The 26707-nt window shown below is 49.9% G+C and overlaps 1 protein-coding gene and 1 pseudogene across 1 annotated transcript; one reads left to right on the top strand and one right to left on the bottom strand.

Moving 5' to 3' along the window:
* Positions 1-1597: 1597 nt before the first annotated feature.
* On the top strand, positions 1598-2601 carry LOC123129479 (uncharacterized; annotated as a pseudogene).
* Positions 2602-4104: 1503 nt separating this feature from the next.
* Positions 4105-7181, bottom strand: LOC123132222 (purple acid phosphatase 18). The gene is made up of 5 exons (XM_044551995.1): positions 6852-7181; positions 5236-5904; positions 4765-4953; positions 4566-4654; positions 4105-4474 (listed from the first exon to the last, which is right to left on the bottom strand). The coding sequence occupies exons 1-5, from the start codon at positions 7080-7082 to the stop codon at positions 4252-4254; spliced, it is 1401 nt and encodes a 466-aa protein (XP_044407930.1). The 5' UTR covers positions 7083-7181; the 3' UTR covers positions 4105-4251.
* Between the last annotated feature and the right edge of the window lie 19526 nt (positions 7182-26707).

Here is a 26707-nt window from a genome sequence, read left to right as displayed (position 1 = left end):
AATTGGTTTGCTGCCAAAAATTGGCAATGCCAATGTTTGGCATTGTGCCAAATATTGGCAACTACTTGGTTGGCTACGAGTTGTTTTGCCTCTCTCACATAAATTTGCCAATAGTTGGCAAGTCTCGGTATTGCCAATAGTTGGCAGTGCCAACATTTGGCAAGCCAAAAATTGGTAGCAAACCAATTATGCTCTTCAAGCGCCGCCAGCAGCAGCGCTTGGCGTCCATCAACGGCGCGTCGGTGGTTGGCGGCCGGCAGAACAGCGAGGGGCGCCACCTGTGGTGGGGCGTCCCCGGCCGCACACTCGAGGGCGTGTTGACGTACCTCGAGGGCGGCAACGACCCGCCGTTGGCATACCCGGCGAGGGCGGCCGCCCCGGCGCAGCATCGACGCGTCGGGCCATGGGCACCAAGGAGGTTCGGGTCCTCCTCCTCTTCTTCCTCCTCCCGATCTTCATCGCACTCCTCCGGCACTCCGGCCTTGCTCGGCGTCAAGGCCGAGCCCGCGGTGGAGACGCCGCTCGGCCAGCGCACTCGCAGCGCCGGCATCGTCATTAACGAGGGCGGCCGGCGTGCCTACTCATCGGCTCCTCCTCCGCGCTTCGTCAAGCCAAAGACGGAGCCGGGGCTCGCGCCGGTGAAGAAGGAGCCGGCCGCGCCGGTGACGACGGAGCTCGACGACGATGACGCGGCCCTGGAATGGGCGCGCAGGGACTCCATAGCGATGGAGAAGGAGCGCCTGGAGAAGGCGAAGGAGCGCCAGCGCACCGCCCTGCTTCGCTTCGCGGAGCGTCGACGCGGCCGCGACGAAGGCGGAGTCATCGTCATCTGCGACAGCGACGACGACGACGACGATGCGCCGCCACCAGTCCGCCATGGCGACGCCGGGCAAGGGTCCAGCAGGGGCGCCTGCGTCAAGGAGGAGAAGGCCGACGACGACGATGGCGGCGACTTCAACCAGTTTTTCCTTTAGATTAGTTTATGTATATGTGCTATGTAATGAAAATCCGTGAACTTCGCCGAAATGTGCCGAAATTTATCGTGTTTGGCCGAAATTTATTGTGTTTGGCCGAATTTTATCGTGTTTAAGCCGAACTTCTTTTATTTTAAAACGTGCCTGGGGCAGCCCTGTGGCCGACGGCTGGGGACCAACTCGCTCCAGACCCAATTTTTACGCCGGCTCACCCCCAGGCGGCGATTTTAGGCGCCCCCTGAAGGGCCAACGGCTGGAGATGCCCTAACACTCTCATTTGCTCATCCTAAATTCCTATTGGAGCACCGTTTCCTTAGTTTCGTGATTTCATCTCATGTCACCCACAGACAAATGGACCCCACATTTTTGAAGGTGAGGAACAAATCTCCTTGTCGCCCCATCCACTCGTTTGAAGCAGCAAAGAAAAGCAAAGCGAGCTTCCCGCATGCTGCTGAGATCTCTTTTTGGTAAAAATGCCGATCTTCTGTGCTAATTCTCTTGGAATTTCGCCAATCCGAACGGGGCCTCAGTTCAAATCCTCCATTTTTCTACCGCATCCAAAGCCCCCCTACTCGGCCAGCACCCCTTGCCGAGCAGCAGCAACACCGGCCACCTCGCCACCCATGGCCACGGCGGCGAGCGGCCCGCAGCTCCTGGAGCCGGGCCAACCCCGGCGCCGCCGCCCCGTGTGCGCCGTCTGCACGAAGCCCCTCCGCGTCTGCCTCTGCGGCCGCCTCCGCGGGCCCCCGCTGGACACCACCGTGGGCGTCACCGTGCTGCAGCACCCCACGGAGGCCCGGCACCCGCTCAGCTCCGTCCGCGTCGCCCGCCTCGGCCTCCGCAACCTCGCCAGGTCGCCGACGTCGCCCACCGCGCCAGCTTCCTCCTCAGGACGAATCTTGGACTTGAGGGCGGAGAAACTGAAAATGTTGTTGAAGCCGGTGCCGCCACTGGAGAAGCTTGGACGGTGGAAGCCATGGACAAGTGCTCCATCGCTTACACGGAGAAGCAGCTCATAATCGACATCGAGCGCGGCGTCGGCGCGAACCCCAAGATCAGATTGCTGTCACTCGCCGTCTCGAACGGCTTCACCGTGACGAAGACACAGGAGAACAAGCCCACACGCAGCACAGGCGAAGAAGCCTCGCCGTCGCCGGAGCTCCAACATGAGTACTCCATCGCCATACCGCCGCACTCGGCCCTGCTGTTCCCATGCCAGCGCGCGACCACCATCGACGCAGCTTCAGACTGCCAGGTACTAGTGAGGCATCTGATCGTGCTGGACGGCACCTGGGCGAAGGCGCACCGGATGTACCATGAGAACCCATGGCTGCAGCTCGTGCCGCACGTGAAGGTGGAAGCAGATAGGGTCAGCCTATACGGCGAGGTGAGGCATGAGCCGACGGCCGGGTGCCTGTCGACCATCGAGAGCATCGTCGTCGCCATGAAGCAGCTCGGGGAGGACGAGACGGAGTTGGATCGTGTCCTCGCCGTCTTCGAGTCCATGATCGCCGACCAGCGGCGCTGCAAGGATGAGAACTGGAAACCAAAGCTCGAGTCATAGTAGTAATTTCTCTGGACTTCTTCTGGATGCAGTTTCAGTCCAGATGTTGTTTTCTGAATCAACATTTCGTATCATACTTTTTTTTTTAAAGATACAGCAAAATGCTGGCTTGATTCGATTTAGCAGGAAGCAACGGAAGAACAATATGATAAAGATCCGAAGATCAAAGAAAAAGAAAACGACAGCCCTAATAGCTGCCGAGCTACCCACCATAGACAACACGACTACAAAGAAAAAGGGGCCTGTCCTAGGCTAAGCATCACTGCCGCGTCTCTTGACCAATGCCAATATCCTCCGAAGACAGTAGCAGCTCCAACTGAGACTTTCTTTGTCAACGCACCATCTACCCTTGAAGTAGAATACAGGCAGATGGCGGAACTCAGTCGATCCCAGAAAAAACTTCGTCTTGGACTTATCAGCGATGGCATACATTGCGCCTGAAGCTTCACCAAAAACAGCGGCGAGCACCGGAGGAGTGCCACATAGAACCTCCAAGCAGTGTCTCAAAAACGTGATGCTTCCAACAGAGGAACGACGTCGGAGACGCCGCCATCACGCCGATCCGGCTCCGGACCTAGGCTTTCGCCCGGAGACACTACCAACCAAGCCCGAGGAAGATGCCGACACACCTCGGTGGCGCCTCCAAGGAGGAAAATGACACCCTCAGGCACCATCAGCACCGGCTCTTGTTGTGCAGGACCTTCGTCCGTATCGTCGCACACCTCCGCTCAAGCCCTTGGGAGCTCGTCCATGTCCGACTCACACCGTCGCCGCCGCAGCACCTTGTTGTTGAAGTCGTGAAGGCATGGTCCACCTCCCCACGGCGAGCATGCAGAGGCCAGATCGGGCCCTGCATCCTGCATCTACCACGGCTGGAGCCTCCCTGCTCCAGCAAGTGCAGCCCTCCCAAATCCAGCGCGGCCCGTCAGTGCCCTCGACGCCTTCCACTCGTCGCCCTCCGCGGCGCCCACCTCCGCGCCAGGCCAGGAGCAGCACGGGGCGGAACTCGGGCCCTCGTGGAGGCAGCGCGCCAGATCTGCGCCACTGCCACCGCCGGCCAGATCCGCACCGGCCCTCCTCCCGACGCCCTCCTCCTCCTTCACCGCGACCCCTCTCGGCGCCCTCCTCCTCCACCTCGCCATCTCCCTGGCGCCGCACCAAATCCGCTCACAAGGATGCGCCGCTCGTCGCCGCAAGCCGCGGAAACAACCGCCCACCACCCGACGAAGCCTCCTCCAGCAGCCAACCATAGAACGCCTCCGACCCGAGGAGATCCGCCGTCGGGCCGCGCCCCGCCGCGAAGCTGGCCGTCCCGCGCCGTCCTGGCGCCTCGCGGGGAGGGGAAGGGCCCCGCCGCCGCCGACGTACGCGCGGGCTTTGCCCGGCGCCGTCCCCTGGCGGCGGCGAGGGAGGGGGGCGAGGGTGGAGGAGGGCTGCGGCAGCGGGCTGTGTTTTTCGCCCGGCCGCTCGCGGGAGCGGAAGAGCGACTATGACATCTGCGTGTGGTTTGACGCCATTTCGTATCATACTGAGCGGTTAAACATGCCAACTATGACACAGGGTACATGTTCTCATTGGTTAACCCATATACAGCAAAAAGCTTATCAGGTTATGGTTTAGCAAGTAGTCTTACACACACATATATACACATACAGTACTACTACATGGCAAGCCCTTTTCAGACTAAGTTATATATGGACCCGAATGATCGTCTCAAGGGGACATGAGTATCTTCCTGAACTCGCGGCTGCTGCTGTCCTGGACGCACTGCGAACCAGCCAGCGAGGTTATCCACACATCATCTGTTCTCACAGGCTCTTCGTCGTCGTTCCTGTGCCAAGTCCAGTGCGCATGCGTGGAGTTGACAATCTTCAGCTCACCGTGCCCAAAGCTCGCTTCCCGGAAGACCGACCAGAGTGGTTTCGGATTATGGTACCTGAAGATAGATACCAAGATAGACATATCAATCTAGTGGCACTAAGGCGATTTGGATTCAGATGCATTAACAACAAGGAGGGCAAAGGTACCTGCGGGCCAAGCCTTCCCGGTTTCCACCATCGCCGATCGTTATATGAACAGCGCCACATGGATCAACCCCACCTTTGTAGACTCGCTCCTGCACAAACAGCGAAATGATCATCTGAAACCTTTACATAAATAAATTACATGGCCAGAGGCACAAATTTGAACAGTGCTGCGATACTGGTGATCTGCAAGGAGTCATACCGTGCGTTCATAGGCGTGCACGTGACCTGCGATTATAATATCCACATGAGCGGCATGTAGCAAAGGCTCCATCGCGTTCATCATACTGTCACCTTCACCCTGATGAGCCCAGTTGCTGTTATACCATGGCACATGCAACAGAACAACGAGCCACGGGGTCCTCTTTCTATCTATGTTGGCAAGATCAGCCTGTAAAGCAGAAAAGGTGGTCTTCTGTCAGTAAAAATGACAAGGGTGATTTAACTTTTAAGCTAAGCACATCGTGTTTAACGTAAAATGGAAGAATACACCGACAAAAAGGTTAACATAAGTTCCGAGTGTAGGTGTAACTATGAGCGGTCACTCTACCTTTCTAGCAGAGTACTAAGTACTAAAGAAATACTTTAATTCTTTAGGAGAACGTCTTAAATGATATTCAGAAACTAGCAGCAGCCGCAATGCAATATGACATGGAGTAAGGAAGTTACGAACCTTAAGCCAAGCATACTGATCTGAACTCTCATCATAATCTGTATAAGAGCCTAGCATTATAACATGCACCCCTGCAACCTCAAATGAGTAGTACAAATTTGATGTGGAGCCACTCTCTTCATAAGGCATCTTCCATCGTGCATTATATGATTGAAATCCAGACTTCAAAAATGGTATCCTCTCCTTTTCATGGTTGCCTTGTGTCACCATCCAGGGCCGGGTGCTAGCAAGTGGCTCCACCAACTCACCAAAGGAATCCCACAAATGTTGCATATAATCAGCATATGAGAGATCACCGGGAAGTAAGAGCATGTCATATTCACATTGCTTAATGTGGTTTAATGTTGATGTTGTCCAACTGGTCTGCCCGAGATCGCCTACAACAGCCAATGACAGCGGGAACTGGGAAGGGGGTGTCTTAAGTTGGAACTCTGAACCTCGTCCTCCGCATCGGTAGTAGTATATAGTGTTGTCTTCAAGAGGTCCAATAACAACATGGTGGATCTTTCCCGAGCTGTACATCAAGTAGCTGTAGGACGTGCTTTCTCCATTAGATGAGGATGTGTATGTGTTGGACTTAGTTCCATAGTCCACAACTGAGGGGACAGAGTTGTCATCTGTAACCCATGTAATTCTCATGTGCTTCTCTCCAGATAGCGAAATGTGCACCTGTAAAACATATTATAGCATAGAGTTCAGCGGTTGATGAACTTGTAGTAGCAAAAAATTGTCTAACACCAAAGCTATGAATGAGGACTTTGGAAGTGCTGGAGGATAACACACAGGATCTGGTACATAAAACTGTAAACTTCTGGGATCAAGTGAATTCAGGAAACTGAACATTGTGGAACTAGACGCGTTCCGGGTATCGGCCCCAACGCAAAGAAATAAATCTGTCCGGGACAGGGATAGATTAAATTAACTGGAAGGTAAATGAGCCTGTGTCTGTGTGTAAGGACAAACATAGATAAAATACTACTATGTGACACGATCAAATACAAAATCAAGATGCTGCCAATTCAACATAACCTGCAGTATGCATAGTTCCATCATCTGTACTTGTGTATGACAAATTGATCAGTTCAATCCAGGCTACATGGCATATATAATTAGAATAGCACACACGCACAGTAGTCTCAAATACTCAATAGCACACAAAAACATTGAACCTCAGTATCAAAATACACTATCATCCAAGATTGAAATTAAGATATGTCCAGCAAATTGTCAAACTAGACATCTGAGGACAACTAGGGGTCTAATAAGACACCCACTGTTTAGTACTACTAGTTCAGAGCTGATCTATGGTGAATTGTAGTCCTACTATTTTCTGGGCGACGAAACAGAGCTAAATAAATTCACCATACAATAGATCAGCTCGATCCTGTAATTTAATCAAGAAACGGCCAGCCACAACACCGAATCGTCCATTCAGCTTACAATCACAGGAAGAAATAACCTCGGAACGATCTAGCCGCTAGCTCGCAGTCTAATCAAGAAAGAAAGAAAGAAAAAGTCCATTTCTTTTCTTCCCAAAGCGTCGCCAATCCCCTTGGGATGGACCGATTCAAGAGCGACGAGCACGAAATCGGGCAGGCGAAGAGAGGTCACGTCACCTGCTGGGGGTCGGAGGCGGAAGCGGAGGCCTTCTTCTTGCTCCAGGGGAAGAGGCCGAGGAGGGCCTTCCGCTGGCCCCCGCGGGGCCGGGCCGGCGGCCGGACGTAATCCTCCCCGACCGGAGCCCGGGAGGCGGCGGCTGCGCCGCAGGAGGACAGGGCGAGCATGAGGAGGAGGAGCACGGGCGCCGCCATGGGAGGCCTCCTCCGCGCTGCGCCCGGGGGTTCCATCGCACCGCCTGGCTTGCTCAGTGCTCTCTGGTGGTTGGAGGCTTGGGGCGCTGCTGCAAGCAACCTGGTGGTTCTCTTTTTTCTTTTCCTATTCTGTGTGAGCGCGTTTGCCATGATTTCAAGGTTGCCTTTTAACATGTCAAAAAAAGAAAAAGGGTTGGCTTTTCGAAAAGATTTTAACTAGTGCCACCTCCTATTCATGATAACATTGATTAGTTTTGGATTTTATGAGGTTAACATTTGTATGTTTGGCCACTTATTACTATCACAAGAAAAATATCTAAATAATATACTTTCATATTGCATAACTATATTTATGCGAAAAGGCAACTTGTGTTGCCCATGAATTGATGGTCAAAATATCATCTTCAAGACCATGTTATGTCATAAAAGATGGATTATATAGTTAGTAAAATACGCAAATAAATCTATGCTCGACGCCGACCGGGCTTTTGGGACCAATCATTGAAACCGTGGTGGCCATGATTACATGGCTCTTCTTTTTATTTTTATTTTGACAAACTTTTTATTTATATTTATTTTTGGAAAACGATCGGATAGCTAAGAATCTCATATCGTGTAGCCGTAAGTCTCCTTAGTTGAAACACATGGTTTAGGGTTTTGCGTGGATGGTTGACATCCAGCTTCACGTCTCAATATATAGATGATCACAATTACAATTACATATGTATACAAATACGTGTACAAGGACAATATACTAGACCCTACTTTATATGTCCCCTCAATCTGAACTACATACAAGATTCAGATTGGTTCTAAAACGGTCTACCATCTGTCTAGTAGCGGGTTTAGTAAATACATCCGCTAACTGATCATCTGTAGAAATAAACCTGACTTCCAGTTCACAAGCAGTTACTCGTTCTCTCACAAAATGGAAATCAATTCAATGTGTTTAGTCCGAGCATGAAACACTGGATTCGCCATCAGGTAAGTTGTTGTAACACACCGGATGTAATTTACCTTATTTGTACTCCAACTCTTGCCGTTTTCGGCACTAAGTTATGATATTTTTCCTCGTTCCTGGGTTTTTGTCTCCGTGTGTTTTGTCTTTGTCTTGCATCTCATATCATGTCATCATGTGCATTGCATTTGCATACGTGTTCGTCTCATGCATTCGAGCATTTTCCTCGTTGTCCGTTTTGCATTCCGGCGCTCCTATGTCACCCGGTGCCCCTTTCTACCTCTTTTCGTGTGCGGGTGTTAAACGTTTTCGGATTGGACCGAGACTTGCCATGCGGCCTTGGTTTACTACCGGTAGACCGCATGTCAAGTTTCGTACCATTTGGACTTCCTTTGATACTCCAACGGTTAACCGAGGGACCGAAAAGGCCTCGTGTGTGTGTTGCAGCCCAACACCCCTCCAAACTAACCCAAAACCCACCTAAACCTCCTCCATCATCTAGAGCATTCGATCACGATCGCGTGGCCGCAAACCATGCTCAATTTGGAGCCTCCTAGCTCACTCTACCTATATATATAGCTCTCCTTCCCGAAATCACGGGCGAAACCCTAACCATTTTCCCTCTCCGCGGGCCGGACGTGTCCGGTCCGCGTCGGACAACCCCGCCGCCACCAATCACGCGCCGCCAAGTGTCAGCACGCCCACATCACCGCTCTCTCCGCCGCCGGCCCGCAGAGGCCCGTAGCGGGGCCCCGGGCCCAGACGCCGCCTTCCCGCCGCCTGGCTCGCAGCGCCGCCCCACTCCCCCCGCCGCCTCGCCGGGACCGCCCGACGCCGCGGCGCCTCTCGCCGCCACCGCAGAGGAGCCGTCGCAGGGGGCGCCGCCCCGCCGTCCGGACTCCCCTGTCGCCGGCGCACCTCCTCCTCGACCTCCGAGCTCCGGCCCCGGCGACCTCTACTCCAGCGACCCCATATTCTCTAGCGAACCTCGGGCAACGTGCGCACGAGTGAGGACAAAGTGCGCAGAAAAGACTAGTATTGATCTGCGGGGCCAGTCTAAATCCCGCCAGGAGTAACGACTACCGGCGGGTGTGTCCGGAGTGTTACAGTTGCCCCTAAGTTATCACACCACAATATAGGAGTGCGCTGCCATGGGACTCCAAGTTCTGTGAGAACTGAGTCTATCCAAATGGCTTCAGCCGCGCCATTGGCCAATGCCTTATACTCTGCCTCGGTGCTTGACCTCGAGACCGTGGGTTGCTTCTTCGAGCTCCAAGATACAAGATTGGGTCCCACAAATATAGCAAAACCATCAGTAGAGCGCCTATCATCAACACAGACTGCCCAGTCTGCATCAGTGAATATACTCACTCTAGTAAATCTAGACTTACGAATCTGTAGTCCCATGTCTAGCATACCTTTGACATATCTCAGAATACGGTTGACTGCTTCCTAATGATCCTCCGTTGGCTGAGACAGGAACTAACACACTTTGTTCACTGCGAAGGAGATATCAGGACGAGTGAGGGTCAAATACTGAAGTGCTCCAACCACACTGCGATACCGAAAGGAGTCATCTCTACCCAGTAGTGCACCACTATGACGTGAGAGACTCTCGGATGTAGCAAGCGGAGTGGAAGTGGCCTTGCAGTTCTCCATGTTGACGCGGTGAAGAAGGTCCAAAGCATACTTTTTCTGCGTCAAGGTCATGCCCCCTGAATGAAAGGACGCTTCCAAACCAAGAAAGTACTCGAGGTGACCCAAATCTTTGATGGGAAAGCTAGCAGACAACGACTGCACAAGACGATCCACCACGGCGGGGGTAGAGCCAGCAATCACAATATCATCAACGTACACCAGCATGTATATCTGTATAGCACCCTAAGAGAAGATGAACAAAGATGCATCTGATTGGGAGGCAACGAAACCGAGTTGCGAAGGGCGCTGACTCAAACGAGCATACCAGGCACGGGGCAACTGCTTGAGACCATAAATAGATCGCTGAAGTTTGCAGACATGAGAGGGATACGTGGCATCCTCGAACCCGGGTGGCTGCTGCATATACACATCTTTGGCCAAGAACCCATGTAAAAAGGCGTTGCTCACATCAATCTGTCGGAGGCTCCAACCACGGAACACAGCAAGAGACAGAACCAAGTGAACTGTGGCAGGCTTCACCACCGGGCTAAATGTATCTCCATAGTCAATCCCATGCTGTTGAGTGAAACCGCGAGCAACAAGACGAGCTTTGTGCTTATCAACAGACCCATCCGAATGATGCTTGGTTTTGAAAATCCACTTGCAGCTCACAATATTAACACCAGGTGGCCGAGGCACCAAGACCCAGGTGTTAGTGTGACAGAGAGCAGCAAACTCCTCGGACATGGCGGCATGCTAGGCAGGTTCACCCAGAGCATCACGATGGGAAACTGGTGCGGTGAAGAAGGCACGGCGGCGAGATTCATACCGAACCGTGCCATCAGTGTAAGACTTCTCCTTGCGCATATGATCACGATGGCGTGTAACCATAGCATGCACCAGAGATGCATCGCCAGTAGGAGAAGACGGTGGCGACGAGGGCTCGACCGAGGGTGTCGCGGCTGAGGAGACCTCACCATGAGGCGACACGGGCCGAGAGACGACGGTGGGCTGGACCGGCCCAGGCAAAGGTGGTGGCCCGAGCGACGCACCGGGCGAGGGTTGCAACCCAGCCGCATCCACGGTCGCGCCATCTGGCGAGGCAGCCGCGCCTGCCTCGGGCGGCGGGACATGCACGTCTTGAGCATGCACGTCGGGCTCATCAGGAGGCGGCGGAGCAACAACATGTACCTGAGGGGAACTCAAAGCAATAGCACCTGCAGAGGACAAGTTAGGTGACAAATAGGACACGTCATATTTACGCACATGGATATCCGGAACCGGTTCATCAGAGGGAAAAGTGAGGGCATGTTCAAGAGAAGCAGGATCAACTGAGACGCTGGGTAGGGAGTAAGGAAACACAGTCTCGTCGAAAACAACATCACGAGAGATGTATATCCAACCGAAGGTACGGTCAGGACACTTATAGCCCTTATGCAAAGGACTATAGCCAAGGAAGACACACATCTTGGAACGGAACTCAAGCTTGTGAGCATTGTACTTGCGGAGACTAGGCCAACAAGCACACCCAAAAATCCAAAGGGAGGACTAGTTGGGTTGAACATGAAACAGACGAAACAGAGGGGTGTCCTTGTTGAGAACCGGAGTGGGCATACGGTTGATGAGGTAACATGCCATAAGAAAAGTCTCATCCCAAAAACAAAGTGAAAGAGAGGAGTGCGCAAGCAAGGCAAGGCCGGTCTCAACCAAATGTCGGTGTTTGCGCTCGGCAATACCGTTCTGCTGAGAGGTATATGGACATGACAATCGGTGAGAGATGCATGTGCGTTGAAAGTAGCGATGGGGTTTGTGGTATTAACCACCCCAGTCGGACTGAACGACCTTGATTTTATAATTCAGAAGGCGTTCGACATGAGCCTGAAAGTTGTAGAAAACTTGCTCAACATCAGACTTGTGTTTAAGCAAATAAATCCAGGTGAAGCGCGTATAGTCATCAATAGAACTAACATAATACTTGTACCCTCCCGACGAGGCAAGAGCGGGACCCCAAACATCTGAATGTATTAATTCAAGAGGTACAGTAATGATATGAAACGAAGTAGAATAAGGTAGTTGATGACTCTTAGCACGCTGACAGGCATCACAAACTAATGATAAATTATTTGAACTAAAACATGGAAGTTCATGACTCCGAACAATGGAAGTGACCACATTATTTGTAGGATGACCAAGACATTGATGCCATTGTGACGATGAAACTCGAACACTAGAGGAGGTATGGCGAGACGATGAAGATGACGCACGAGCGAAGGGGACCGGATAGACCCCCCCCCCCCGGTAACTTCTATCGTGAAGGATGGTTGCTTTGTCCTTAACAAGGAAAAAACGACGGTGAAATTCAACAAACACGTCATTATCACAAAGAAGACGATAAACAGAGAGAAGATGCTGACTGATGTGTGAAACATGAAGGATATTATGCAGTTTAAGAGATGAACCGGGTAAACGCGAATGACCAATGTGTGAAATAGACAAACCTGCACCATTGGCCACCCGAACCTGATCCTTGCCGTCATAGCGCCCGTGAACCTGGAGGCACTCAAGATCATTAGTCACGTGATCCATAGCCCCGGCATCCAGCACCCAAGGAAAGTCGACGGTGTTGGTGGAGGCCGAGTTGGCGGAGCGGGAGTTGTGATCCTGATCATAGCGCTTGCGGCAGTCGTCGGCTTCATGGCCCTAGTTCTTGCAAATTTGGCACCGGGGACGCCAGCGGTTGCGACGCCCACCTCCTCCGCCGTTGTTGCCGGCATTGCCCCCTCCACCTTGCCGGCCATTGCCGGCATAACCAGCGTTGCGGTCACGATCACCGGTGTTGCCGCCATTACCACCCTGGCGGCTCTGCCCTGGCTGGCCATGTCCATCAGCCGGGCGCCCCCCCCCCCTGGGAGGGATAAGGGCCGGAGTAGGGCGCGCGTCCGCCCGTGCCGTACGAACCCAAACGGGTCACGACGTTCGCGGAGGGAGACCACCCCTCCACCGCACTCTGCTGTGCCTGCAGCGCCTCGAAGGACAGAACCAATGAGTAAAAACTGGAGTAGGGCATGGGTGTGTTACTCACGCCCAAGGAGGCGGCGATGGAGTTGTAGGCGGAGCCAAGGCCGGTGAGGATGTGATCGATAAGCTCATCATCACGGATCGAAGAGCCGGCGGCGGCCATAGTGTCGGACAGGGCCTTCATCTTGTGCATGTATTCCGCGGCGGACATATCGTCCTTCCTCAGCGACTGAAGTTGCCGCCGAATGTGGCGGACATTGGCGCAGCTCTGGGCGTCGAACATGGCGGCGACGGCTGTCCACACTGCATGCACTGACTCGCAGCCAATGAGTTAGCATGCAATATCCTCATCCATGGAGGTGAGAAGAAGCCCCTTGACGCGTTGATCTTGAACCCATTATTGGTGGTACTCCGGGTTGGCGATGGTAGTGGCAGTGTCGCCGGTGCCGACAACGAGTGTTTTGACCGGTGCCGCCTTGATGCCATCGAGGTGCCCGTGGAGGTTGGCACCAGCAAGAACGGTGCTGGTGATGCCCACCCAAAGCATGAAGTTGTGGCGACCGAGACGGGCGGAGATCATCGAGACGGCGAGCACGGCGGGGATCGTGACGACGGGGGAATAGATGAGGGCGTCGGCAGTTTGGCCGACGGACATAGCGGAGGATGATATTGCAGCGGCGGCACGGATGGAGCAGCGCGTGGCGGCAGCAGAGCAAGACGCGGCGGCGGCGCGGAAGATGGCACGCGCAGCAGCAGCGATCGGAAGCGGCGACAGCGTACGGGCAAAACTAGCTAGCTAGCTAGCAAGCAGCTGGATGGATTCCTGCGTATGCGCGTACGTGAAGTAGCAAGACGTAGCGGCGACGCGGATGAGAGGATCGGGCGGCGGCGCGAGGGACTTGCGGCGGCGGCCCAACCTGGCTGATACCAAGTTGAAACACAGGGTTTAGGGTCTTGCGTAGGTGATTGACATCCAGCCTCACGTTTCAATATATAGATGATCACACAATTACAATTATATACGTATAAAAATTCATGTATAAAGGCAATATATTAGACCCTACTTTACATCCTCGTAGAACCACTCGCAAACATGGCATCCACTAACCGATGGCAGGGGCTCATGTTGCGTGTGCTCTTTGCATCACACTCTTGTCATCATTATCCTCTTCGTGGCGAGGATGCCTACAGGGCTTGAGAGACAACGATCCTCCTGGATTATGAAGCAGGTGCAGTATTGCGTGGAGAATTTGCTTATTTGCCATCAACAAACTTGCAACTTGCAGAATTGCCATCGAACAAACACCCTTTGCTCATATGCCACCATCAAACTCAACAAATGTCATATCTGCCATAACTATGAACTAACCGGAGAGCATGTGAAATCTATGAGTAAAATGATAGTCATGCCCTCATGACATACAAGAAAATGTCTGTAGAGAAAAACCAACCTCTTTCTCCTTTGTGACAACATGAAACTTATTTATGGAAAATTCGGGCAGCATTTCCATTGTAATTTCAGCATGACAAGTCAGAGAAAATTTAACATGACAACTCAATCATATATCTGACATGACATGCACATTCATACATAAAGAAGTTTTAGCATATACCACAGAAGTTCATATAATCAAGTTCCATACATGTCCCTACATAAAACCAAGTTACATTTTTTTTTAGAAATGGAGGCATGCCCCGGCCTCTGCATCATGATGATGCATACAACCATCTTATTAAAAATCCAGAAAGCATCGTCATAATAGTCTTACAGCTCGCAAACGGAGCAGAACAAAATGAAAAAGGAAAATTACAAGCTGACAAAGGCAACCGATACGGTAATAAGAAGGATAAGCTCCCTAGACTCCTATCCTGTTATGCGAGCGCCATCCGAACCGGTTGAATATAGCCCGAGCTACCATCTCCCATTGGTTACACCCAGTAACCAAAGACTCCCTGGAGTCCATAAGTGTGAGTAAGGACCACGTACGGATCCAGGCAGTAGCTCTGAAGATGACCTGCAAGAAAGTTAAAGTGTGTTGTCTGTTAAAAAATATATCATTTCGACAGTTCCATATAGCCCATAATAGTGCATATATTCCAATCCGAATACGGACCGCAGTAATATGTTCAACCCCAGCTAACCACGTCCCAAACAATGACGCAATATCAACTGGAGGAGTAATGTTGAAAGCTATATGAACCGTTCTTCACAGTAGCTTGGCAAGTGGGCAATCAAGAAATAAGTGTTGTATCGTTTCATCATGATCATAGAAACAACACCGCGAACTTCCTACCCATCGCCTTTAGTTTAAGTTGTCCTTTGTGAGTATCACTAGCTTGTGGACAAATCACATAAAGATTTTAATACGCAAAGGAACCTTAACCTTCCAAATGTGCAACGATCTTGAGAGTGGGCCAGAATTAATCAAATCCATATAGAATGATTTCACCGTAAAAATCCCAGTCTTAGTTAACCTCCATTGTGACGCACCCGGCTGGTCGGAGAGTTGAATGTTTATCAGTTTCCGAACCAAATGCATCCAGGCGGTCCCTCTCGCACCAACTAACACTAGTCTGAACTAGATATTTAAGGGAATAGTTTGAAAGACTGTGCCTACGGAATCCTCCTTACGTTGCACAATATTGGTAGGGTATTGGACGGCCAGGGGCGCCACTCCTAACCATGTATCCTCCCAAAATATCATGGACATCTCATTTCCCACCAAGAATTTGACCCTACGAAAAACAAGTTCTTCGTTCTCATAAGTCCCTTCCAGAATGGCGAGTCAGTCGGTCGCATGGTAACTTGAGCTAGTGTCTTCGGGTGTAAATACTTATTGCGCAGGATCTGTGACCACATACCCTTCGGCTCAGTCTCTAGCCTGTATAACCATTTACTCATAAGACATTTATTCTTAATTTCTAAGTTCTCAATACCGAGCCCCCCTTGGTCTTCAGGTCGGCAAAGGATATCCCATCTCGCGAGGCGGTATTTTCTCTTGGCCTCACCAGACTGTCAAAAGAAACGAGATCTAAAGAAATCAAGTCGCTTCTGAACCCCTTTCGGAATTTCGAAGAACGAAAATAGGAACATCGACATACTAGTCAGTACCGAGTTAATCAGGACTAACCGACCTCCATATGACATAAGCTTGCCCTTCCAGTAGCTAAGTTTTTTTCAATTCGTTCTTCAATACACTTTCAACCGACCTCCATATGACATAATCAGGACTAACCGACCTTCAATACACATCGACATACAATTGGATAGCTTAAGATGATGGATCGGAATACCCAAGTAACTGAATGGTAAAGCACCTAATTCACATACGAACAATTGCCTGTAAGTGTGTTCTTCGTCTTTGGCCTTCCTAAAGCAGAACAACTCGTTTTTATGAAAATTAATTTTTAAACCAGATAATTCTTCGAAGAGGCATAAGATAAGTTTCATATTACGTGTCTTTGTCATGTCATGTTCCATGAATAACATAGTGTCATCCGCATATTGTAGAATTGATACTCCTCCATCGACTAGATGAGGAACTAAACCCTCTACATGGCCATGCTGCTTGGCCCTGCCAATAATGACGGTCAACATATTTGCCACAATATTGAACAGAAGAGGAGACATGGAATCCCCTTGTCTCAGCCCCTTATGTGTCTGAAAATAGTGACCGATATCATCCTTCACCTTGATTCCTACACTACCCTTCTGGACTTGAGTATCCACCTGGTTCCTCCAAGCTTCACTAAAGCCCTTCATGCGCATTGCCTGCTGAAGAAAAGGCCACTTTACTTTATCATACGCCTTCTCAAAATCCACTTTGAAGATAACCCCATCTAATTTCTTCGAGTGGATCTCATGAAGCGTTTCATGCAGCACGACCACCCCTTCTATTATGTGTCGCCCCGGCATGAACGTTGTCTGGTTGGATTGGATCACTGAATAAGCAATTTGTGTCAATCTATTGGTTCCAACCTTTGTGAAAATTTTGAAGCTCACATTCAACAGACATATAGGCCGGAATTGTTCAATCCGAACTGCCTCATCTTTCTTAGGTAACAGCGTTATCGTACCGAAGTTAAGATGAAACAACTCTAAATGACCGTTAAAAAATCATGAAACATAGGCATAAGATCATCCTTAATAATATGCCAACATTTCTTATAGAATTCAGCTGGAAACCAGTCCAGTCCCGGTGCTTTATTCGGCTTCATTTGTGATATTGCCAGAAGAACCTCTTTTTCAATAAACGATGCAAAGAGAATATCATTCTCCGCTGTCTGTAATTGAGAAAGATCATCAATTACAAATTCATCGAGCGTCACCGTACTTGTATTCGGGGGTCCAAACAGGTGTTTGTAATAATTTCCCAAGTTACATGTAAAGTCCATACCCAATTTCCCACAAAATAATCAAAACATGATAGCAAGCATGTCGGCGCGGTGTCAGGCCGGTGGCCAGGTGTAATCCTCTCCAACCGGAGCCCCAAAAGCGGCAGTTGTACCACAGGAGGACAAGGCGAGCATGAGGAGGAACATGAGAGGGAGGAGCACGGAACATGAGAGGGAGGAGCACGAGCACGACCATGGTGGGAGGCCTCCTCCGCGCTACACCTAGGGGCAATCGCACCGCCTGCTTGTTCAGTGCTCTATAGTTGTGTGAGCACCTTTGTGATGATTTCTTTTTAGAAAATATATTAGTCGGCTGATTGAGCTTTTGTCGTTGTAAGAAAAAAAATCATTCTAAAAGCTACATAGTTTTTTTCTAGGTATCATCGAGAGAGTTCTCTCGCCTGATATATTGCTTAAAAGTTGTAACCATGGTACAAATGATTAAAAAAATAAATTACAAAGGCACGGCAGATCGTGCGGAGAGGTATGACCGACACGACACGAGAAGGCAACCCCTTTTGAGCCTGTCTTTTAAGAGCATCTCCAGCCGCGCCCTTAAGAAGGCCTTCTCAGGCGATTTTCTCGCGTCGGCGTTAAAAAACAGCCCAGTCGCGTCACAGGAGCCTGATTTTTGCCGGCTTGAGCCGAAAACAGCGCCGACGGACCCTGGCCAAACCCGGTGCGCTGGGGGGCGTCCGGGGGCGCCGGGGTGAGCTGTTTTGGCGTGAAAAAGCTGCCGACCAGCCGCGTCAGCGACACGGCGCCTCGTCTCCCCCAACGGCCTCGGTTCCCGCGGGGAATCAATGGCAAGGCTGCCGCCGGTCAGCCTTATCATTGATTCCTCACGGGCGGCGTGTCACGGGACGGCGCGCCGACGCCTCCCCTCCCTCGCACGCGTTCACACGGGCGCGGCGCGGCTATATAGCCGGCGACCTCACTTGCCTGTGCCCACACCAGCCCCGCCCCTCGCCGCCGCCCAGCCCCTCCCTCTACGTCTCCCGAGCGCCGCCGCCTAGCCCCTCCCTCTCCCTCTCTACCTCTCCCGAGCCCGTCGCCATGACAGAGCGTTTCTCCGGAGACGAGGCGGCGGCCAACGGCTTCGGCCGCCGTTCGCTGCGCGAACAGGAGTCCTCGCTCCTGTTCCAGGCGAACATCCCGGCGCCGCCGGACATGCGCGCCGCGCCGACGGGGTGGAGGCTCAGCGATGGAGGAGTGCCCGTTCCCCCGTTGCCCGACGCCGTGGCCAAGCAAAATTACTTCGCCGAGGAGGTCGAGGTCGTCCGCGCCTCCCTCACCGACGCCCAGCTCTCCCTCCCCCAGTACGCCGCCGACAACCACGCGGCTTGGGCGGCATACTTCGAGCGCCGCCAGCGGCAGCGGTTGGTTTCCACCAACGACGCGCCGGTGGTCGGCGGCCAGAAGAACAGCGAGGGGCGCCACCTGTGGTGGGGCGTCCCCGGCCGCACACTCGAGGGTGTGCTGACGCACCTCGAGGGCGGCAACAACCCGCCGTTGGCGTACCCGGCGAGGGCGGCCGCCCCGGCTGTAACGCCCCGAGACCGATGTGCCAGGTGTCTTTGAGTTTTTCGCTATTGTTGTGTTGTCATTGCTTGCATGTCATGCATTGCATATCATGTCATCATGTGCATTTCATTGGCATATATGTTTGTCTCATGCATCCGAGCATTTTCCCCGTTGTCCGTTTTGCAATCCGGTGCTTCGTTCTCCTTCAGTGGTCATTTCTACCTTTCTTTCATGTGTGGGGATTAAACTTTTCCGGATTGGACCGAGACTTGCCATGCGGCCTTGGTTTACTACCGGTAGACCGCCTGTCAAGTTTCGTACCATTTGGACTTCGTTTGATACTCCAACGGTTAACCGAGGGACCAAAAAGGCCTCGTGTGTGTTGCAGCCCAACACCCCTCCAATTTGGCCCAAAACCCACCTAACTCTGCTCCATCATCTAGAGCGTTCGATCACGATCACGTGGCCGAAAACCGCACCTCATTTGGACTCTCCTAACTCCCTCTACCTATAAATATGTGCAACCCTCCGAAATTTCGCGGATGAAACCCTAAAACTCCTCCTCTCGCGCCGCCGGACGCGTCCACGCCGCGTCGGACGTGTCCACCACCCGCCGCCACGTCGCCCGGCCAATGGGAGCGTGCCACCTCAGCGCTGCGGCCTCCCTCCACCTATCCCGCGCCACCACGTCACGCGCCCCGCCTCCTCTCTCTCCCCGCGCCGCCGCGGCCCTGCGGGCCTGAGGAAGGCCCGCCGGGCCCGATCTTCTCCGCCGCCGCCTGCGCGAGGCCCGCGCCCGCTGCTCCCCGCCGCCTACGCCGCCCGGCTGCCTGACGCCGCCCGCCTCCGCCGCCGCGCCCGAGGCGCTCGCCCCGCAATCCGCGCTCCGCCGCCGCCCTGTCCGCCGGCGCGACCCGCGCCGCCCCGTACCTCGCCGGCCCCGGATGCGCCGCCCCGCCCCTCTCCGGCCATCTTCTTCCACTCCGACCGCCGTCCCCGCCGTCTCCGGCGAGATCCGCCGTCCTCGTCATCCGCGCCAACCGGGACCATATCCACCAGTCCCGCCAACCAAACATCCCCGCGCCGCCCGGATCTCCTCGTCCTGGATATCCCCGTCCGCCATTGACTTTTTCCGCGGGGTAAATTTCTTCTAAGTCCCAGAAATTCTTAGATCCAAGTGCCCATGTTCGCGGCTCCGTAACTTTGCATCCGTAGCTCCGATTCATGCATATAGCATATCAAAATGTTCATCTCAGAGAGTACATCATTTCATTCCATTGCATCATTTTCATTTGAGCTCATGTTGATGTCCGAAATGCTGTTAGAAGAGGGCTACTTGAGTTAATTGTCAGATCTGTTACTCCGCTTAGCACTTTTGTCATTTTGCCATGATTATTGTGTGCATGCTATGCCCGTGAGTTCTATATATGTTTTGTTAAGGATTTTGCCATCTTTCCAGAGGTGCAACCCATGTATTTTTGGGATGTGTGTGGTGACTTATGAAAGCTTGCAAAGTGGTGCACTTGCTAATTCTGTTTTCAGGGACTTAGTGATTTCACTAAGTCCTGGGATTGTTTATCTCATGATGCCATATGTTCATGTTGTTTCCTAGTGATTCGTGCCTCTTTTGAGGATGTTCAGTAAGGAAGTTTTGTTAACCTTGTAGTGCGCTATCCATCCATGTCTTTGTTTGCAATTTTGGAGCACCCTAGCTTGAGTCAAACGAGCTCTACTTTTGCTTCGTTGCGAATCTGGGCAGATCGTCAACTTGTTTGCGATTTTGCCGATGTTATTATAGTTGATCCGTGCATGCTATGCCATTGTTTTTGCCATGTATAGTTTCAATTTTGTGCCTTCTTAAGGGATGAATGCTTGTCTTGCCATGACTTGCATCGTGGTGAGTGCATCGAGCTCGTAAACATGCCTTCGTGAGTTATGTTTCAGCATGTCCCAGTTTTTCACTAAGTCTGAAACTATTTATGTTTTGCTATGTTCGTGTGCTTGTTAGTATATTTTGTGATCCCTTTTGACTCAAGGTCACTAAGGGACTTTTGTTAAGCTTGTTGAGTAGCTCCATGCCATGTCTTTCTTTTTCATGTTCAGGTCCTGTAGCATGTTGTTTTGTTGCTCCGAAGAGGGCTATATGATCTGAAATTCCTGACAAGTGTTAATTTCACTAAGTCTGAGATCTGTTTGTCATTTGCATTTTTGCCATGCTTGTTTGAACCTGTTAATGGATGATTTGGCCGTAGCTCAGTGCTAGACTTTTGTTAAACATCTTGTGTGCATCCCTGCCATGTATTTTATTGTCATGTTTGGGTGCTGTAGCATGTTCATCTCATTGCATTTAGATGCCTACTTGCTGTAAATCGCAGACCGGTGTCATTTCTGAATCGCTTGCCATTTCCAAACCGTAACTCCGATTCCGGCGTTCTTTATATCGTTTTCAAGTGATTTCATCTCATCCTTCCAGTGGCACCCTTGGAATTCCAAGTTGAAGCCAGCTTCATGCATTTCCTGTCATATCTTGCATTTTGCATCCCGCATAGCATATCATCTTTGCATCGTGTTGTTTGAGTTTGCACGTGGTTGATTATATCCTTGTTGCTTGTTTGTCTTGTTTGGGTAGAGCTGGGAGACAAGTTCGCTAATGAGGAGCCCGTTGAGTTTGCTTTTGAGGATCCAGTCAACTCTGACAAATGTGCAGGCAAGATGACCATACCCTCGAAATCACTACTATCTTTTCTATGCTAGTTTGCTCGCTCTTTTGCTATGCCATTGCTACGATGCCTATCACTTGCTTGGAAGCCTCCCAAATTGCCATGTCAAACCTCTAACCCACCATTTTCCTAGCAAACCGTTGATTGGCTATGTTACCGCTTTGCTCAGCCCCTCTTATAGCGTTGCTAGTTGCAGGTGAAGATTGGAGGCCGTTCCTTGTTGGAACATTTATTTACTTGTTGGGATATCATTATATTATCTTGCTATATTAATGCATCTATATACTTGGTTAAGGGTGGAAGGCTCGGCCTTATGCCTGGTGTTTTGTTCCACTCTTGCCGCCCTAGTTTCCGTCATATCGGTGTTATGTTCCCGGATTTTGCGTTCCTTACGCGGTTGGGCTATTATGGGAACCCCTTGACAGTTCGCCTTAAGTAAAGCTCTTCCAGCAATGCCCAACATTAGTTTTACCATTTGCCACCTAGCCTTTTCTTTTCCCTTGGGAGTCACGCTCCTGAGGGTCATCATTATTTTACCCCCCCCCCCGGGCCAGTGCTCCTCTGAGTGTTGGTCCAAACTAGAGTCTTGTGCAGCGCCCCCTCGGGGAAACTCGAGGTTTGGTTTTAGTTGTATGGAGCGATCATCTGAGTGTGCCCTGAGAAAGAGATATGTGCAGCTCCTATCGGGATTTGTCGGCACATTCGGGCGGTGTTGCTGGTTTAGTTTTACCCTGTCGAAATGTCTTGTTGTACCGGGATATCGAGTCTGATCGGAATGTCTCAGGTGGAGGTCTATTCCTTCGTTGACCGTGAGAACTTGTCATGGGCTAAGTTGGGACACCCTGCAGGGATTTGAACTTTCGAAAGCCGTGCCCGCGGTTATGGGCAGATGGGATTTTGTTAATGTCCGGTTGTAGATAACTTGAACCTTAATTAATTAAAATGAATCAACTGAGTGTGTTACCGTGATGGCCTCTTCTCGGCGGAGTCCGGGAAATGGACACGGTGTTGGAGTAATGTTTGTGCAGGTTGCTCTCTAGTTTCTCGCACGCGCTTTGCCTCCTCTTCTCGCTCTCTTTTGCGAATAAGTTAGCCACCATACTTGCTAGTCGCTTGCTGCAGCTCCACCTCATACCTTTTACCATACACATAAGCTTAAATAGTCTTGATCGCGAGGGTGCGAGATTGCTGAGTCCCCGCGAGGGTGCAGATGACGCAACCAAGCTCAGGAGGAGCTCGATGCAGATCTTGTCCTTTGTGGTGTTTTGTTCTAGTTGATCAGTAGTGGAGCCCAGTTGGGGTCGATCGGGGACCTTTTGTCGCATTTGGGGTTTTTCTTTTATTTTGGCTCCGTAGTCGGGCCTTGATTGTATCTGATTGATGTAATGCTTTATTCATGTAATTGGGTGAAGTGGCGATTGTAAGCCAACTATGTATCTCTTTCCCTTATTATATTACATGGGTTGTGTGAAGATTACCTCACTTGCGACATATGCCTTCAATGCAATTATGCCTCTAAGTCGTGCCTCGACACGTGGGAGATATAGTCGCATCGAGGGTGTTACAAGTTGGTATCAGAGCCTTCCCTGACCTTAGGAGCCCCATTGCTTGATCGTTTTTAGCGGCCGAGTTGTGTCTAGAAAAATGTTTTGAGTCCTTTAGGAATTATATATTGGAGAGATTAGGAATTCTTTTTACTTCCCAGTCTCCTCATCGTTCTGGTAAGGCATCCTGATGTAGAGTTTTGACTCTTCTCTTCTCAAATTTCACTAAAAAAAAGTTTAGGATCACGCGGGTATCTTGGAATCGTTTCGATGGTTTTATGACGAGAGCATTGTCTTGGTGCCTCCTGTCAGGGGTTTTGTGGAAGTGTCCCGGGGAGTTGAGCTCCGAGGTGTTGTCGTCATAATTTTATCGTTGCAGTTCTGGAATACCTGAGTTTAGTACGCCGACATCGAAAATCTCTTTTATGCAGTTCGTTGGTGAGATAACCTCGACGCCACCCAGTACTGGGGCGGGAGTTCGGGAGTATCGCCATAACTTGTATAACGGATGCTTTTCGAAGGTTGAGGTAGATGATTTCCGAAGGTTTCTTGGTTATGTGTTGAAGGATGGATACAGCTGGATGTAGGATTTGTTAGTTTTGGGTGAGATATTATGCTTCCCCTGTATCCCCAAAACTTGATTGCATAACCGGAAAGGTTCGGGAGTTTCATAGGTGGGAATTCAAGTAGCTCGTAGGATATCTTTCCGACAGATGTATGATATGAAATTGGGGTTCGACATCTAGTGGTCCGCCTATTCACGGTCGGTTTTACAGTGGTCTCGTTGTGTCTTAAAGAGTCCTTGGCTATGCCGACTCGGGGACGCTTCGTATGTCATGTGCACTGCCTTGTACATGATGGTGTTGTACGATTGAGCCCGTGTAGGCCCCACCACGAAAACTTCGGACGAAATCTCTATCATATGTTTGTTCTGGCTTATTCTGCAAGCCAACCCTTTGTTGTTGTTTTTGAGTTATGGTATTGGAGTTGCTTCAATGTCAAATGTTGATTCCATATCTTTCCTAAGTGGTGTTCTCATACTCCGATGTGAATACTAATCCTTCTCGATCATCGAGTTTCTCATTTCAATTTCTTTTCAACCGGTGTGTCTCTCCTCAAGTGGATCCGATCATTTCAACATCTGCAAGATCAAGTATCAGCTCTCTCAACGGCGTTCGTTTCATCCATCTCCAAGTTGTCTTTCTTTTTCCCACCCTCCCTCCCTTTTTGTTTCTTCGAGGACCCAGATTTCTTCATCGGGTATCCATTCAACTCATGTGAAGTCACTCCATTCTTTTTCATCAATATTCTTACCCGGTGGTTCTCAAGGAGATGTTCTACTAGTTCGTCATTCTTCATTCTTTTCTTCTCCGGTGGAACCAATTCAAGCTTTCGGTGTTGATCATATCTTTTTCCTTGTTTCAAATATCTTCTCATGCCGGTGCACCTCATATTCATTCACTTCTCGCCATTTAATTGTTCCGGAGTGCTCAAGATATCTCGAAGATTCGTGTTTCCACTCTGCATTCGTTCAAGCTCTTTCGAGGTTGTTATCTCATTCAAGTCATTTAATTCAACCGTTGCAACCTCTCTCTTAAATCATTTCAACGGTGCTTCTTTTGAGTGGGCCCTAACCCACAGGTCTTTTCCCAGGATCTTACCTGACTCTTCTTATTTCCTAGAGCTATCCTAAATTCCTTTTAAAGTTTAACGTAAGAATGAGTTATCATCAGTCAAATGTCTTCTCCAAGATCTTCCAAATTCTTTTCATCGTTGGTTCAACCTCTTTGTTTTGATTCTTCCGGAGTACCTAAACGATTCTTGGTGGTGTTTCTTGTTGTCATTCTCATCTTTTGAAGACCAAAGAAGAGTTTCTCTTTAATCTTGCTCCATTCTCTTCAAGATTTGTGATTCTAGTTTGTTGCCATCCTCTCGTAATTGTTTTGATCGTGAGAATTTTTTTCACCCATCCGGAGCAATTCAAGATTCTTTTCAGTTTGTTTCTCCGGAGTCCATCATCTCAGAATTTATTCATTCTCAGCTTTCAGCTATGGTTCTCTAAATCTTACCGGTGTTTCATTCAAGTGATCTCTTTGTTCTCATGTATCTAAATTCTCTCAAGCATCTTCGTTTAATTGCTAATTCTTCCCGGTGTGTCTTCATGTTTTAATCGTTCTTTTTAATTCTTACGGTGGTTCGTTCAAGATTTCTATTCATTCATTATCATATCAAATCCTTTTCTATGAGAATAAGTAATATGCCAAATCCGTTGATTGTCATCAATTTAAATTGGTGAAGGATAAGCATAATGTAATTCTTACTCTTGTTTCGTCCAAGTGATTTAATTCCTTATTCCGGAGGTTCATCAAAATTCTTGGGTTTAATAGCTCATCTTTCTTTTCCCGGAGTTCCTAGCTCTCGAAATTACATCACCACGGAGATTCATATAAATCATTGCAAGGAGTCAACCTTATTCTTTTCATCCTCCATTTCGATTTATCATTTCTTTTATTACCGGAGTTCTCATGAAGTTTCTACATGATGGTTCATAAAGGATTTAATTCCTTCTCGAAGCGTTCATCAACATTCTTTTCAGAGGAGCTCAAGCTTTTTTCATATTGTAATCCGGAGTGCAATTCTTTCTTCCGTATCTTTGGAGGTGGTATTATGTCATTTTGATAATTTGAGTTCAGGCTTCATGATTCACACATTGTTTAGAATGAGGTATTTTAAATCCATCTATCTCTTCATTGGAGTTATCTTGGGGTATATTTCACCTAAAGCCTTCCCTAAGGATTGTTGCTTTAATGGTGCTTATAAATGACCCAAGTTCTTCATTTATCCTCCCGGTGAAATAAGTTTCTCATCTCCTTGTTCATATCAATACAATTCTTTCCCGTGAGTGGCAGGTTATCACCTCATAATTTGAGATGTATTCCATAAGACCATATCAAGCGTATTCTTTTCATTGTTGGTGTTCCAACAATTCCGCTCGACCCGTCTCCTAAGGATGCCTTCTCAAGCTCTTTTGTGGCATAAGATGGCATTTTTCCCCCATTCTTTTATTTCAATTATCTATCTTCTATTCTTTTCTTCCGGAGGCATTGCGATGTTGTTCTTTTCACCCATCATCTTGTTTGTCAAGATCATGTTCAGTTCCTTCCTTTTTCAGTCGAAGTGCTGCCCAAATTGTACCATTCTTTCCCTCTCTATCTTGTTTTTAACCGGAGTGTTGTGCCCCTTTGCTCAAATCCTTTTCTCCTTATCAAGTCTTGTATCCTTTCTCAACTTGAGTGTTGTTCGAATTTGGTCTACATTGATCCCCTTCCTTAACCGGCGTGTTTTCAATATATATCTTCCCTTCAACCTCAAGGTTTTCGCAATGTTCTTGTCCCTCTTTTCTTACGGAGTGTTTTCAACTTCGTTCATCGTCGTTGTATTCTTTTCTCGAAATGGCTTAACCTTTTCAAGGTTTCTTTGGTTTCACTCGTTTGTCAAAGAAGCAACTTAGTTTTACCTCTTCTCTTTCTCTTCCGTTGTCCCTCCGGTGCCATTCTAGATCTCGGGACGAGATCCTCTCGTAGTGGTGGAGTGTTGTAACGCCCCAAGACCGATGTGCCAGGTGTCTTTGAGTTTTTCGCTGTTGTTGTGTTGTCATTGCTTGTGTGTCATGCATTGCATATCATGTCATCATGTGCATTTCATTGGCATACATGTTCATCTCATGCATCCGAGCATTTTCCCCGTTGTCTGTTTTGCAATCCGGCGCTTCGTTCTCCTCCGGTGGTCATTTCTACCTTTCTTTCATGTGTGGGGATTAAACTTTTCCGGATTGGACCGAGACTTGCCATGCGGCCTTGGTTT

The sequence above is a fragment of the Triticum aestivum genome, chromosome 6A (assembly GCF_018294505.1).
Source record: "Triticum aestivum cultivar Chinese Spring chromosome 6A, IWGSC CS RefSeq v2.1, whole genome shotgun sequence".
In the NCBI taxonomy this organism is placed as follows: Eukaryota; Viridiplantae; Streptophyta; class Magnoliopsida; order Poales; family Poaceae; genus Triticum; species Triticum aestivum.
This window is presented reverse-complemented; position numbering and strand designations above follow the sequence as displayed.